Source organism: Carcharhinus amblyrhynchos, chromosome 2 (genome assembly GCF_965287045.1).
Source record: "Carcharhinus amblyrhynchos chromosome 2, sCarAmb.v2.hapA, whole genome shotgun sequence".
In the NCBI taxonomy this organism is placed as follows: Eukaryota; Metazoa; Chordata; class Chondrichthyes; order Carcharhiniformes; family Carcharhinidae; genus Carcharhinus; species Carcharhinus amblyrhynchos.
In genome coordinates this window covers 87198293-87215268 of record NC_137325.1, presented here as the reverse complement: position 1 = coordinate 87215268, position 16976 = coordinate 87198293, and the positions used below count along the sequence as shown (strand labels likewise).

Genomic DNA, 16976 nt, shown 5'->3' with positions numbered 1-16976 from the left:
ATTAGTCTTGGATTTGTCATTCAATTTAAAACTTTAATCCTGTACTTAGAATATCTGGGATTACTGCAAATACAGTAACCATAAAGGAGAACAGTCATGAAATTCACTGTGGGTTCTGTGAAAAATGAATACCTGCAGAATCGCAAACAGATGACCAACAGATACGTATGCTGAAAAGTAACAGATGATGTGTGTTGAAGACATGTGCTCTTCAGATACTGAAACTGCATGGTGATATATATGGGTACAATTATTTCAATAATGGCAACATTCAAATGACTAGTATTATGAATGAGGAATAATTTCAATTTTGCTGTCTTTCAGCTAAGACAAAGGTAACAACATTTGATTCCTTATTGACTGTTTTAGAGTGTTACAGTTGCCATTTTGCCTTCATTGGAAATATACAGAATTAACATCTTGCAACATTAATCACCACGCAATGCTTATTTGACGCGAGCACTGCAATTTTGGAGCTCAATGTTCCAACTGATGCCCTCTCTTAATTTCATACAGCTAAACAAGCATTCCGCAGCAGGAGGCAACACATCTCTTGCAACCCCCACCCACCTCTAAGTGATCAGAGAATAAATCATTCAAATCAAATTTGTAAATAAAACCCAAGCCATATTCCAGTCATTGATAACCCTTGTGCATTCCATTGGTAGCTGTCCCTGTGCTCCTATGTAGTGTTGTCCCAGTGGGGGGCAGGCAGCATGGCTGATTTTAATGGGAGAGATTGCAGATCAGCTGACAGGTGACCTTGAACTGGGATAGATTTTTGATCTTTCAGAGAATCTAATAATGAGAGTTCTGTGTTCATCCTGCTTTACTAACCAGTAACTTGGACTGCACTATTTTGGCCTGGGTGGCCGCAGCCAGAGCTGGCTGGATGATTAATCAGTAGCATAGGCACTGATGGATCGCCTAGGTGAATGAATGCTGTCATTCTGAGAGACGACAGTGGATTCGTCCTCCATGATGCCACTGCCATTCTCCCCAGCAATCTCCCAGTAATCCAAATGATGTGTTGCAGGAAAGTTTGCTGGACAGCTGTTGCAGCTTGCAAGCCCTTTTGAATACTGCTTTCAACCGGTATGAAGGCAGTTGTCTGAGCAGTTGACTTCAGCCTGAGCTTCCACTTCTGCATTTAGACAATGGGTGACTTATGATTGTGTTGCAATGGAAGCTGAGATATTGGTCATCAGATGCTGCGTTATGGTTGGATCTTCATATTGGGAAGGATGGGCTCCAAGTTCTGTGACAAATCTTGTGGCAGGTTGCTGCCAGACTCCTCGAAGTCCCCTAAGTGATCACAAGCTTTTGGGCAGGCCTGTCAATATATCAAACATTTAACTGTTTGTAACCATCAGTCTTCTCCTGCAGGTTTCCCCACAAAGTTCTCAACTGTGTCTTCTACAACAGAACTCATGTGCAACCTCATCCTCTGGTACCTATGCAGCAAACTTGTTCTCAGTTTCTCATCACTTGCAAATCCATCTGTCCTCCAAAGTACTTGCAGTGTCAACATCTGAACTAGTGGCTGAAAAACTGTGAGAGCAAGTAACTGTGCTCCTTCTCGATCAGTGTTTCCCTGCTCTCCCACCACCTGCTCTCCAAAATTGCCTAGCTAAGTTGCAGTTATTGGGTATCTGAAAGGTGAGAGGCAGAAGAGTAGGCTTGTGATGAGAGAGAGGAAATGTGGGTTGGAGGAAGCAAGAAGTGCACTATCTGCAGCTTTAAATTGTGGATTATGGAGTAAGAAGGAAGTGAGATGTGAGAAGAATTATGTACGAGGATTTCATCTTTGACAATTTTACCTCAGTCACTTGTCTCTGCTTGAGCCATGGCTGCTCCAATAGTTGTGACTACAGTCTTCTCCATTAGAGTAAAAACATGCAGCTGTGATGCTGCTGCCTTCAGTAATGGCTATGCTTCTCCTGAAAAGAATCTGCGGCCAGTGGGAAAACCACACTGTTTCCTGCTGGTGCTGGCAACACTAGCCAGGTGGGATTCAACCACTGTTTGATTGCAAAAAAATTCCCAACATGAAACATACCACCGAGCTCGGCTTCACTGAGGTCAGGGTGTCCTTTTTAAAAGGGCACTATTGCCCACAATATTGCCCTTTTTAAAAGGGCACTATTGCCCACAATATTGCCCTTTTTAAAAGGGCAATATTGTGGGGGGGGGTAAGGGTGCCAGGCACCCTTACCCCCCCACAATATTGCAACCCCTCCACAGACAAGGGGAGCATCTCCCAACCCTTCCTGGCAATGGCACTTTAGCAATGATTTCCTGCTAATGCCTTCATGGAGAAATCCTGTTGAAAGAAACTGTGGTTAGAAATCACAGCAGCTCAAAAGAGAAAGCACTTCAAGCTTAATGAAGCATGAACTAATCATATCAATAGTTAACTGTTTGATGTGCCCTGGAGCTGTCAAAAAAGCTTTTAGCAGCTAATGAAACTTCAGCTCTTTTTGTAAACAAACCTCAGCTAATCCCCTCTTTGATCAGTACTGGAGCTGTCAATCAAAGCAGTCTAAAGAGCTTTCAGAGCAGAAATGGCTCATTCAAGCTAGAAAGAGAGTGACCCCCGTCATGAAATTCAAAGATCCTATCAGGGTGCTTCAAAGGGCTTTCAAAGTAGCTGGGGCTTATAAAAGAAAACAAAGAGATCTGCCTAGTGAAAGCTACATCTCCTGTCAATCAAAGCACTGAGAGATCTGGTAATACTTGGGGCTTCTGAAATCAACAAAAGGCAATCCCTACAGTATAATGGGATGGTGCTGTCATTTTGAGGATTCCAGGTGTTTGGGGACATGGATTTTAAAGTGACCAGGCCACTTTAAAAATATTACAGGATGCAGATAATAATAAAGACTTCAATGAGAAATTTGCCTGAAATCATCATTACCAAAAGCAATTTCCAGTTTCCCAGGACTTGTTTAATGTTTTGAATATTTAAACAGCTTAAGGGTGGGAGAATCCCATCTGACAGGCGCTGGTAACACCAGGAGACAACACTCTGGTTTTCCCACTAGCGAAAGCACTTAGAGCCAAAACAAACAAATCATGCCCATAGCCTTCCCCACACTCCTATTCTGAACTCAGCACAGTGAATTATACTTAGACCTTCTCAAGTACAACAACAGAATATCACATTGAATAATGCAATCATATTCATTCACTAAGTCAAAGGATTTTTTTTCCTTCTGGTCTACTCCTACTGCACATTTAGTTGACAAATGAACTGCTTTAATCACATTGAAGTTCAAACATGCATGTTTACTCACCTCTTCAAATTTATGTGCTATCATTGAAAAGGCCTTGAAAATGGCATCTGTTGGGCCTGTTATTGTTACAATGCGTTCTGGACAGGACCCCTCTGAAATGTTGATTCTTGCACTACTCTATGAAACAGAATAGCTCATTGTCTGAATATCATGAGAAGTATCAATCAATCCATATTCCATTGAAGAAAAATAAGTCACACCTTACCTCCTCCCTCATCTTTTTTACCGTCTCTCCTTTCTATAAAAGATAGATAAATGTTCACATAGTGATTGTAACTTTATTTCAACACTTTAAAAACCGGACGATGGGGAACTAAAAATAATTGCACTAACCTTTCCAATAATGCTTCCAACTTCCTGTAGAACAAGAGGAAAAAATGTTACATCATAGGTGACCAGTTTTCTTTAGATAAGTGAATTCCCTAAATTAAAATAAATTATTTTAATTTTACAGACTTTTTTTCTGATTTAGGCATGTGTATTGGAATTGGAGAACAAAAGAGTTCATTACTCCCGAGTTAGATTCAGCAGCATTAGACACAGCAATTTTGATATATTGTGGCCTAGTACAGTGAAATTTCCAATTTAGGGACAGTTTCGTGCAATGGGCCCCTGAGAACTGGAAACATGGAACTGCAGTTAAAGGGTCACTGAGGTCTGCCCACCTTCTTAGGAAAATGTTGGGGGTGACTCTGCCTTTTGTTCAACATGTTGACCTGTAGGGATCAGGAAGGGCATTAATTGGTTTATGTCAGGACTTCCATTGCCATTTTGCAGGAAGCACCACCTCAGAAAGCCGCTGGCCAATCAAATGACTGGCAGCTCTCTGTCCCAGCAGCACCACTGGGATCAGTGGGCACTACTGGGACTAGTCCCCAGTGTTGAGGAATTGGAACCATAATGAAATTTAATTGAGAGCAAGGGTATTGCTGGGGACAAGCTTAAAGACCCTGGTGAGGGGAGTGAAGGATGAAGGCCAGGTATACAGGCAATGGGAAGGGAAACAAAAGGAGTTGGGGGGGGTGGGTGAGAAACAACCTGGGAGGCTCATCAGTGAGCCTAATAGGCCTGTTAAGACAGTGATACACCCTGCCAATCTTGCCCACCACCATCCTGAACAGGAAAAGCTGCTGGGCTGGATGTTTGGCATGGGCCCCATCTGCCACTGTTTGTATCCCAGTGGCTGTGAGATAAGGCCCTTAAGTAATCATTAATTAGCCAAGCAAGGATTTCAAATGATCCTGGCCACCCAACACCCTCACTTCAGGGTAGGTAGGCAGCAGGCAAGTGTGCATGGCATTTTAGAGGCACACTGCCTAAAAACCTACTGCCAGATGTGGGAGGGGTCAAAGTCTAGCCCGCAGTTAAAGACAATAAACAGACACTTCCTAACAGGCAGGGTTGCAGCTGAATCCAATCTCAAATGAAAGTTAAGCCTCTAAACCAATGCACCATTTAGCATAACATGCTGCATTATCTTAAATAGTGCAATAGTGCCCTGAAATAATCCCAATTGTTATATTTACTTCTGTGCCAGATCATTAAATGACAAAGCACAAAGTAGGCATTGGAGAACATTGTAAATATGCCTCTGACTGTATGCAATGACACACATTATGACTGAGCACAGATGGGGGCGGGAGTCCCTGTACCAGCCAATGTCTGTGAACACCAGTCAGAACCTGATAGTCTGCACTTGCTGATAAGCTCCTTTTGAATGACATTAAATTCTGATTGGTCGAGTCCCCTTAGAGTGGGGATGACTGCTCTGAACGTTGTTTAAGGTGACTGGAGGGAGAGAGGCAGCAGAGGTGAAGATTTTGTGTTTTACTGATCTTAGTTTTGCAAAAAATTCGGCCAGTAGGCTTCTTGGTCTCTACCCAGGGCTGAGGGGGCCAGGAAAGCCAGGCAGTCAGCAACAGTGAGGCACAGTGAGGTACAAGGCACCACCAGAGCTAGGCTAAAAACATCAGGAAATGTTGAGCCAGCTGATCGAGGTAAACATCAAGCAGCAAGGAGAGCAAACTAAGCACCAGGCCTCAGGCATGCAGGCCAGCAAGGCAGCTCACAAGAAGTGAGATGTGAGGCATGGCTGAGACCAGGCAAAAGAAGCCACAAGGTGGTGAGCCAGTCAGTTGAGACTTGGGATATGCATTGAGCAGCGAGGCAAGCAGGGGCAACTCAATCCTCAGGGCTGAGAAGGGCATGTCAGCCAAGCAGCCAGCAAGAGCAAGGCCAAGCAAAAGATGCTACAAGGTGGTGCTGCAGCCAGTCAGCACTCAGGGGTAACCACTAATCAGTGGAGGGAGCAGGTGTGACTCGACCTCCAGGGCCAAGGAGAGCAAAAGCCTGCTCTTTCAAAAAATGTATTAAAGTCAAGATCAATTAATATGAAATGACACCGTCAATCTGAGCATCAAAAAACACAAAATTGAAGGCAAGACAAGAGGACAAAGTTAGGGAAAAAGACAATTTGCCATTTTACTTTACAAATTTCTAAGTACTGAACAGTGCATGCTCACCCAGCAGATGTAGAGGTGAATTATCTGATTGTGATGTGGAGTTGCTGGCGTTGGACTGGGGTAGACACAGTAAGTACTCTAACAACACCAGGTGTATTCGCTTGATGAAGGAGCAGCATTCCAAAAGTTTGTGCTACCAAATAAACCTGTTGGACTTTAGTCTGGTGTTGTGTGACTACTTACTGGAATTATCTGATGACTAGATTTCCAATTTCTGGAGAAGCCATTTCACCTGAATACATTGCACAAGAAGTAGTCCTGAAATGGCAGTGGAGCTACAAGATATTCCTTCTGTTGATGTGAGGATATAAACCTACCCTGAAGACTTGCCTTATGGTTAAAATCTGTTCCACTGGGTATGATAGAATATTTCGTACTAAATTGGAAAACAGATGTAGTGTGGAAAATTTGAGAAGAGAGTTTGTGGTTGGAGGCTGAAAGCAAGTTAGAAGTTTTTGTAAGTCTCATTTTGTGAGAATGAAGAGAATTGGGAAATTAGAAATTGGTTGATTTTTTTCAGAAATCTCGAAGGTGGTTTACTTTTATGTTTTCCTAGTAAAAAGAAATAAGTATTCCTTGATGGGTACTCAAACTGGAGAAACATTAGAAGAGATATTGCTGATCATACTAAAGCTATTCACTCACTGAAAGATGTTAATTATCTGGACGAATTGATTCTGCATTATCAGCTCAGTTTGAAAAGAGGGTATTCTTACTGGAAGGAAGTGCTGAAACATTGTTGCCATAGTCAAACTGCCGTCTTCTTTGGGACTATCTCCAAGAGAACATAATGAGTCATCATTGTCAACTTGAAGAGGTTTTTTTTAAGACTACTTTGAATATCTTAGTTAATTTGATGAGGTTCTCAAACAGCATTTGAAAAATTATCAATATTGTGACTTAGGAAAGACCAACTTTTTAAATGCACCAAACCTTCAATGAATTCATCACAATAATGGCAAAGTGCCTCAGAAACCAATTCACTAATGAAGTTAAAGATGCCAAATACTATTCCATAATAGTTGATGCAACACCAGATATCAGTCATGTGGACCAATTAACATTAATTTTAAGTTATGTGACCAGCAATGGTGAAGTTGTAGTGCGACTTCTTTGATTTGTTCAGCTACAATTCCACACTTCTGAGTGTCTGGAATATGTTTTTAAAATCATTGCAAATTTAGGCTTGTACATCAATAATTGTCATGGGTAGAGCTTCGATAATGCTGCAAATATATGAGGAAAATATTCAGATCTACAAACAAGATTGAACAAAGAGAAAATGCTGAAAAATCTCAGCAGGTCTGGCAGCATCTGTAAGGAGAGAAAAGAGCTGACGTTTCGAGTCCAGATGATTGTTTGTCAAAGCTTTGAGCTTTGTAAGGGGTTACAGGGATAGGGAGGGGGAGAGAGCCTGGGTAAAATATTCTGTCAGAGAGGCAGTGCAGACATGATGGGCTAAATAGCCTCTTCTGCACTTCAGGGATGCTATGATTCTGTGAATCCATTCTGATTCTTACTAGACAGTTCAATAACCAGAAGGGATAGATTTAAGGCAAGGAGCAGGAGATTTAAAGGGGATTGAAGGAAAACCTTTTCACCCAGTGAAACTCTCAGCCTGAAGAGGTGGGAAACATTGAATATTGCACAGAGCAAGTCAAAGACTGAGAATTCAGGTGGGAAGCATAGAACATTGCACAGAGCAAGTCAGAGACTAGTGAGTAGTTCACTTCCTGACTCCCCAGTCTGTTCACCATCTACAAGGCACAAGTCAGGTGTGTGGTGGAATACTCTCCATTTGCCTGGATGAGGGCAACTACAACAAGACTCAATCTCAAAACCATCCAGGACAAAGCAGCCCACTTGATTGGCTTCCACATCTTCAATATCCAGTCCCTCCACCACCACCAACGTAAAGTAGCAGCAGTGTGTACCATCCACAAAATACATTAAAGCAATCCAATAAAACTTCTATGGCAATACCTTCCAAACTTGTGACCTCTACCATGTAGAAGAATAAGTACAGTACTGGTCTTTTATTTAAGGAAAGAGGTAAATGCATGAGCAGCAGCTCAGAAAAGATTTATGAGACTATTATGAGGAATGGGTGGGTTGGGTTATGATGAAATGTTGGAGAGGTTAAGTTTGTATCCACTAGAGTTTATAAGAGTAAAACCTTTAACATCCTGAGGGGTATTGATAGGATGGAAGTGGAGAGGATGTTGGAGAATCTAGAACTAAGGGTCACTGTTTAAAAATAAGGGATCACTCATTTACCCCAAGACAGAAATGAGAAGAATTTTTTTTTCTCCGAGGATTAAAAGTCTCTGGAACTCTTCCTCAAAAGGCAAGGGAAGTAGCGCCTTTAAGTATTTTTAAGGCAGAGCTGGATAGATTCTTGATTAACAAGCAGATGAAAGTTACTGGGGGTAGGCAGGAATGTGGGGTTGAAGTTACAATCAGATCGGCCACAATCTTATTGAATGGCAGAGCAGGCTTGAGGGACTGAATGGCCTACTCCTGTTCCTAATTTTTATGCTCATCTGTTCTCTCTATAGCCTCAACCTCTTCCCTCTAGTGCGGGACCCAAAACTCTACAGTGCATTCAGCAGTTGTCCAATTAAGCACGTGAAAACCAGAAAATCCATCAACTTTGGAGAACAAACTATAACCTATTTGAGAAAGCTGAAAAGTGGAGTTAAGGAGAGCAAAGGCAGAAGTGATCTGGTTGACTGCCAGCATCACAGCCCACAGAACTTTCCAGCCAATGGTTATCTCAGCAGGGACTTTTCAAAAGACAATATGCCATTGATTCAGAGCCAGAAGTTGTTTTTTATAGCTGTTTGTTTAGGATTGATTCAGTGAGTTAACTCCCTGCATTTACAGGAATAGATTGACTACCTTTATCCTAGTGTCAGAAATAACATAAGTAAGGTGTTCTAGTGTTACCTAGTGAGAACATATTATTAAGGCATACGTACAGTATGGAGCACAGTTCGACATCCTTTTTATTACCAAGTTTGAAAACAAAAAGTATTAATAACAGATGAAACCAGGCTTTCAAGATGCAGAAACATATTCTTATTCAGTACAAGCCCGAACACTCAACAAAATATCAATTTAAACCTGGTTTAGAAGGCTTCACTGTATATGAATGCTCCATTATTGCCACTGCAATGAGACATGAATTCAATAAACACAAGGATTTATTTCTTAGATTCCAAGGAAAATAAATAGTAATATAAAATTGTTTGTATATTGTGGCCACTGTAGTCAGCTCCTGACTGGGAGTTCATAGTTGCCTGCCTTCACAAACCTAACAATTTTATTTGATGGTGCTCTGTCAGCTATACGAGACTTGCACAATGTAAGGCAAGAACTCCAGCATACCACTAATAAAATCAGTTTAATTTCAGCTAATGAATGCAGTCTGGAAAACCTCATTTTGAATAGAACAAGTTTCTGTCTTAAAGATTATCCAGGAAGATTTTAATAGCCAGCCTAGAGTACAGCTTGATTGATAAATAATCTTTTATCTTTTGATGCTCAGTTCAGTCTTTGTGGTAAAACTGTAATATTATTAGAAACAATGCTATTTAATTCTGTGGCAAGTGAGCTACAAGTAGATATGCAGTCATATTAAATCCAGACTTTTCTTGTTATTTAATGTAAACTTCGTTCAGCCATCAACACATTGGAATCTGCCAGTGCTGTATGCATCAGGTAACAAATGATCTAAGCTAAATGCATAGAGCAAGATCAACAGCAAGAATAACAACTTGTATACCTTTCAAGTAATGAAATATCCCAGGCACTTCACAGGAACATTGTGAAATAAAGTAGGACACTAAGCCATATAGGAGATAATAGGTCAGATGACCAAAAATTTGATCAAAGAGGTATGTTTTAAGGAATATCTTAATGGGGAGAAAGTGAGCTAGAGGTGGAGATGTGTAAGGAGGGAATCCCAGGGCTTGAAGCCGAGGCAACTGAAGCTAAGGTCACCAATGCTTTGCTGGAGCAATTATAATTGGGAATGCACAAGGGGCCAGACTGAGAGGAGTGCAGAAATCTCAGAGGGCTGTGTTGTTGGAGGAGATTAGAAAGATAGGGAGGGCAAAGCCCTGGAGAGATCTGAAAACAATACTGAAAGTTTTAAAATCGAAATGTTTCTTGACAGGGAACCATTATAAGTCAATGAGCATAGCATGATAGAGAAAAGAACTTGTCGCAGAGTTTCACATGGCTTCCAATTTGGAGAGTAGAATGGGAAGACCAGCCAAGACCAGCTGGGGAGGGAGGGGTGGGGAGGGTTTGGAGGCAATGAGGTAATGGGAAACCCCATCGACAGTGGCGGGACCAGAAGATCCTACCACTAACAAATGGCACGCCACCTCCTGTTGTGAGAAACACACTCAAATTTCCCCAGTGGCTTCAGTCTTTCTGATATTTAATTTGACGAAATTTCAGCCCATCTGATACTGGATTTGGAAACAATATGAGAATTTAGCAACGGAGGTGGTGGTGAGTTAGATCTGGGTCAGTTTAGTTGGACTATTTTAGAGCCCTGCAGGTAAATTTTTTTCTGATGAAGCACAATTTACAGGACCACAATGGCAGTCATCAGAAGCCATTGAAGGGCTGCTTTCTTGCTGCAGAATGATTTTCTGGTATTGGGCAAGAAACATTAGGCATTGGGTAATGGATGCAAAACACAGATTGATGGGTGGCGGCGATTCTTTTGTTCCAATGTAATTTTTTGCTCTCAACAGGATTGGAGTGCTGCTCAAGTGCACTATTTCTATTATGGGGTTGCATGGAAGACAACGCTAATGGGTTTAGTACACAACTTGTGAGTCCAGTTGCACTCATAGCCACAACAGGCCTGACTGCGGCACAGAACTCAGGTTTGTGTGTCCAACAACATAGGGAATGAGCACTTAAAATGCTTCAGCACTTCTGGCATTCCCCATTATTGTCAAATGCATGTACAGAGTGAGCCTGGCTGTGAAATAAATACTTGTAACAGAAGGCCAGATTCTCACCCCCAGCTGGCATTCTCCGGTCCTGCTGCAGTGAATGGAGATTTGGCTGAGTACTAAATTCTCCATTCTCGCTGGCACTGGCAATGGGGCATGAACTGCCAGAGAATTCTAGCCAGTATTTTTTGCCAAACATATTCTAAAATGGAAACTCTGGCTTGTGTCCAAATTTTCAGGTCTGCTTAAGAAATCCTCATCATCACTCCTGCCTTTAGAAAATCTCATGGGCTTATGACAATGATTCACAGCATTAAAAAGATAGAACTGTTGATTCATAGTTAAGCACAGTCCAACTTGAGTTAAAGACGCGATTGTTCCAAAAGATTTCTAAACACGATTCCTACCAAATGGGTTGACATAATTCAGATCGCAATCACCCACATATAAACATTTTTTTAGGAACTTGAGGTGATTTGAAGGACTTAAGCAGGACATAAAGTAAGACCACTTCCTCAGAGATCAGGGTGCCATTTTTAAAAGGTGCACTGATCTCAAAATGAAGTTAAGGACCCTTTTCCCCCTCCTCCAGAGACATCACAACCTCCCCACAGACAGGAGAGATGCCCCAATTACTCCCTCTATTACTAAATGATCAGGTAACCACCCACCACCCCCCCAACCACACAGGCATCATCAGGGTGATCCCGACCCCCCCCCCGCCTTTCAGGCTCTCTCTTGATAGTGCCAACATGCCACTGCTCCCTGACAGCTCAAACCTGGCAGCATGCCAAGGGTCAATGCCAGGACATTGCCCACCTATGTCCCTGACCACCTGATGGCTACAATAGCCTCTGAGCCCCCCAACCCCACCCAATGCAGTCACCACATCTGTCAAGAGAATGCCATTGGGGAGCCAGTGGCTGTGAGAAAGTCCTCATTGAGGAATCCCTGGACTTTAATGTTTAAGTTGTGCCAGCTGCACATATTGGTTAAAACCAATCTCCAGTAAAGAAGTGCTATTTGGGCATAAAAGATAGAGAAAATTCCCTTTAAGAAATGCACTCAGAATGCACATCTGGGCTTTCTGTGAAGCATTTCAGACTTGAAAATATTCCTCTTAAAAATGCAGTCAAAAAGAACAATGAGGAAGCAATTCAGAATTACTGCACAATTAAGTGCATTAAAAATGAACAAAGTTAATCCCTCCTTTGAAAAAGTATTCAGCTGTCAATCAAGCAGCTTGTAAAGTCAATGGACCATGAAATTGAACAGGGGCTTATAAAAGTTAAATGGTACACAAAATGGAATGTAAACAAACTACTTCAAAGCTTCTCAAGGCAACAGAGAAAAGATTTCCTACTTCAATCTGAGGCCTCTTTGAAATCAATACGTTGGGAGAGAGATCAAAACTTTCAAGGAAGCAGACAGAAGACTTTCTACATCAACCTGAAATCTCTTTCACAGACATATTGGGGTAGAGAGATCAAAACTATTCAAGGCAATAGAAAGAAGATTTACGTGGACCCCATCCTTGAGGAGACCCATGACCTGCACCCCTCCAGCCTAACCTGAGCCCCTCAAACTCCCTTGAAGGACCCTCTTACGCACCTTGGCAGTGTCTGCTTTGGCCAAGGGCACTTTGGAGGCAAGTGTGAAGATGTCACATACCTCCTTGCTCCCCCTTGGAGTCCATGGTGTCTGTTCCCCACTTTTAAGGGCCAGCAGTGTTTCACGCCTGGGTGACTTCCTGCTGGGCAGGGGGGGGGGTGGGGGGGGGGGACAGTGCCAGCATAACCAGGAGCTTGTGTTGTCCACTTTAATCTTACTAATGGGATGAAAATGAATGCAAATGAGCTCTGATCAAGTACTCACCCTTTCTGGGCGAGATCCTCACCATGCCAACTGGAGCAGGTCAGGAGCATTGGAAACTGTTCAATATCTGGCAAAAATCCTGTTTTAGGCCTCTTGTTAAATTCACTGGCCCAGTGCGGATTTGCGCCTGGGGCTAACAGTGTCAAAGAATCATCTGTTGTGTTTTCATATTGCAAACATTTTGTTGAGTTTCATCTTTGTGATGCTTCTTTAGTTTGGATCCTTTGGTATTATAATTCCCGTGAACTTGTTCATTTATCAGCTTTTTCTTTTTCATCCATTGCTCTTTGCATAAAGCTACATTTGCTGCTTTCAGATTGCAATAATTGTGCACAAAACTTCCCCACCCTCTGAATTTCTCAGCTTTGAGTAACTGTTGGAGAAGAGGCAATAAAACAGAAAGAGCATTTCTAAACGTTTTCTGTGGGTCATCTGTTTCAAAATAAGATGGATATGAGTTCAGGTCCTTGAGATGTCTGTCACTTCAACTTGCACAGCTGAGAGCAAAATTATATTGGCTTGTCACCTGCATTGTTAGATAGAATATTGTGTCATGGAACACATCATTTTGGGGGATGAGAGGAAAGAAATGACATGGCTTGACCAATAACAATACCTCCATCACACAGCAGCATGAAGTTAAAGAGACCCAGACCATCTATGCGAAGGGCTTTCTAAAGGAGATCTTCTCCTGTGAGGATATTGAAAAATAACAGCGGAAGAAAGAGAAAAGAAAATGAGACTAATGATATGAGGCACTACTATCCATAAATAAAAAATCATTTGATAAAGGAATAGTGCCACAAGACTAACAAACAGCAAATGTAATTCCTATTTGCAGGAGCGAGTAATGTGATGAATCTTCTCCCAATTCCTGAACACTGTGTCCCAAATGTTGCACCAGCTGAGGTCAGGGGTCAAAAAGGTGGTACCTTCTGCCTTTCCATGGCTCAATTATTTACTGAATAAATTCCATGACCATATGGGGAAAACGCTGCTGAGAAACTTACTGTGTTTTATGTTATGCATAAAATTAGACTTCTGTTAATGTAGTTTCAAAACCAAATATTTAGCAACTGCAACCAGTTTTAAATGCATAGCCTTATTTCAGCAATGTCTCTTCGCTAGGAACACAGCATTAATTAATTCAAAATCAATAACTAATAGCATGTGCTCCCAAGTGCAATCCTTAGGGAGTTATTTGTTGTTGACACAATACCTTTCCATGCATAAGTAGGCGAATTGTCAGAGTGACGTTCAGTCCCCCTTCAGTCACTTTGGAATCTGATTTATTCATGCTGAAGTTTGGAGGCACTCTGTTCTCACACAAGCCTACAGGAAGAAAAACATTTTCAAAGATTACAGCTTTTGCAATATTTATATATTTTTTGAATTGAAGCACGTTAGCTATGAAGTTTCACATACTGCATGCCCCTTTTGATTGAAGTAAAGTTGTTGTGCTTTAGAATTGTTGACGTACTGAAGCTTAGATAGAAAACTGTTCAGAAGAACCTACATAGGATTTTGACAACAATCACACTGGAAAAACCTGAGCCATTAAAAATGGTATGCATTTACAAGCAGTAAATAGAAATAGTTTATATTTTGTTATTGTTGTTCCTGCCTAGTGATACAGAATGAACACATTTCTCATGCTTGCACTACTTTTCACATGTGAAATAAAGTGAACAAGTATCTTCCCATAATATGTATTACTGCCGGCATAAAAATATTTACATTTCACTGTAGAATTGACATGTATGTGGGTATATCAGAATTAAATTTAATGTTAAAAAATTAACAATATGTAGACAGAAATGTTGCTGAAGTTTCTTGGCTTTGTCATGAACTCAACAAGAATGCTAAATTTCAAATGATCACAATTCACATGAGAGGAGAAAAGAGTGCTGACTGGTTGGCAAGTCAACTCTGATTGACTGAGGTGTTGCCATGGAAAAGACTACAGGGAACTAAAGTCTCCCCAAGTCCAAAGGCAATTCAAAACGATACAAGGCTTGAACATATTCTTTTTGTTTGCGGAGAATGGGTCCCTGTCAATGAATTAATATGTATGAAGTAATATGTTTGAGCCTTGCATGTTTTATAAATTACCTAGGAGTTTGGGGAACATATAGTTCCCTGTTACTTTGTTTGTGGCGTTCCAATAGCAAAAGTCAACTTGCCAACAAATCACTGCTCTTTTATCTTGTAGTATGTTGTAAGCGTTTAAAATTTGGCATTGGTTCATTGGTCCTGATTCGAACAAGATGAAAAGCTTTGGTAACATGCCTCTTTTCAGCGATACTAAAGTTCTGTACTAACAAACCATTGTACACCAACAATACTTATTTGTGTTTTCAAGTCTAATGCCTTTGCTTGGCTGTCTGTCAATTGTATTATGGTACAAATAAAACATTTCACCAAAAATAAAACAGAAACATAGAAACATAAAACTAGAAACAGGAGTAAGCAATTCAGCCCTTTGAGCCTGCTCCGCCATTCATCCTAATCATGGCTGATCATTGAATTCAAAATCCTGATCCCCCCATCCTCCCATATCTCTTGATCTCTTTAGGCCCAAGAGTTATATCTAATTTCTTCTTGAAATCAGATAATGTTTGGCCTCAACTGCATTCCACACATTCACCACCCTCTGGGTGAAGAAATTTCTCCTCACCTCAGTTTAAAATGGTTTAACCTTTATCCACAAACTATGACCCCCTCGTCCTGGACTCCTTCAAAACTGGGAACATTCTTTCTCAATCTATTCTGTTTAACCCTGTTAGATTTTAAGATTTCTATGAGATCCCTTCTTGCGCTTCTAAACTCCAACGAATATAATCCAAACCGATTTAGTCACTCCTCATATGACAGATTTGCCATCTCAGGAGTCAGCCTGATAAATCTTCACTGCACTCCTCTATAGCAAGAGCTTCCTTCCTCAGATTAAGGACACCAAAACTGTACATAATATTCCAGGTGTGGCCTTACCAACGTCCAAAACAATTGCAGCAAAACATCCCTATCCCTACACTCAAATCCTCAAAATGTTCATTCTTGTGTGCTCACAAAAGTATAAATGTGTCACTAAAGATGGGGTTTCTAAATCAAATTAGTTCCCCTGACAAAAAAAAGTAACAAGTTTCTGTAGTTAAAGTTGGACTTTAACCTGGTGTTGTGAAACTTCTTATTGTGCCCATCATCCCAGTCCAATGATGGCAACTCCACATCAAAAGAAATACATAATCAAAGAAGACACAACGTTTGGTCATTGTCTTAGATTACTAATATAATACTTTAGTTCATTACTATTTGTGAAGAAGCATTTTAGGTATGGCAGAAACTATCCTTAATGTCCATTTTGTCACACTGACTGAGTGAATGTGCTTACTGAATTACTGCAAATCCGGGATAAAATATCGCAAGAATTACCATCCCATTGCTGTGATAAAAGATGAAAGGAAACAATAAACCTTTCATAGAAACATAGAAAATAGGGATAGGAAGAGGCCATTCAGCCTCTCTTCTCCCATATCCTCTGATCCCCTTTGTTCCCTAGTGTTATTTCAAAATGTTTCTTAAAGTTTTGGGTTCAACTATGTTCCGTGGTGGCAAATTCAACAGGCTGACCAATCTCCAGGTGAAGAAATTTCTCATCTCGTCCCAAACGGTCTACCCTGTATCCTCTGACTGTGACCCCTGGCCTGGACATTCCTACTATCGGAAACATCATTCTTGCACCTACCCTGTCGCATTCTGTCAGAATTTTATAGGTTTCTATGATATTTCCCCCCTCATTCTTCTGAACTCCAGTGAAAACAATCCTAACCAATTCAATCTCTCCTCATATGTCAGTCTTGCCATCCCAGGAATCAGTCTGGTAAACTTACTCTGCATTTCCACTACAGCAGGAACATCCTTCCTCAGATAAGGAGATCAAAACTGTACACAATATTCCAGGTGAGGTCTCACCAAGGCCCTGCATTTTTGCATCAAGACATCCCTGCTCCTGCACTTGAACACACTTGTTATGAAGGTCAGCTGGCATTCATCAGCCAGGGCATTGATTATTGGAGTTGGTTCATTATGTTACAGTTACATATGTTATTGGTGAGGCCGCACTTGGAGTATTGTGTAAATTTTGGTCACCCTGTTATAGGAAAGACATTGATAAATTGGAAAGAGTGCAAAGAAGATTTACAAGGATGTTGCCAGGACTAGTGGACCTAAGCTATAGGGAGAGGTTGGCTAGGCTAGGACTTTATTCCTTGGAACGTAAGAGAATGAGGGGTGATCTTGAGATA

At 41.2% G+C, this 16976-nt stretch overlaps 1 protein-coding gene across 18 annotated transcripts in view; it reads right to left on the bottom strand.

The window, feature by feature from the left end:
- LOC145356152 (poly(rC)-binding protein 3) overlaps positions 1 to 16976 on the bottom strand; it is a 238112-nt gene that overhangs the window by 47993 nt on the left and 173143 nt on the right. For 17 of the 18 annotated variants that reach the window (XR_013889097.1, XR_013889107.1, XM_080208805.1 and 14 more), the window contains 4 exons: positions 13892 to 14004; positions 3630 to 3653; positions 3502 to 3534; positions 3297 to 3413 (listed from right to left, as the gene is read on the bottom strand). Coding sequence is in view for 16 of the 18 variants with exons in the window: in XM_080208805.1 (XP_080064931.1) it covers positions 3297 to 3413; positions 3502 to 3534; positions 3630 to 3653; positions 13892 to 13969 (252 nt within the window). In the remaining 2 variants the exon portion in view is untranslated. Of the gene's footprint in view, positions 1 to 3296; positions 3414 to 3501; positions 3535 to 3629; positions 3654 to 13288; positions 13364 to 13891; positions 14005 to 16976 lie in introns of those variants that run through there. The other variant, XM_080208809.1, reaches the window with a different exon arrangement.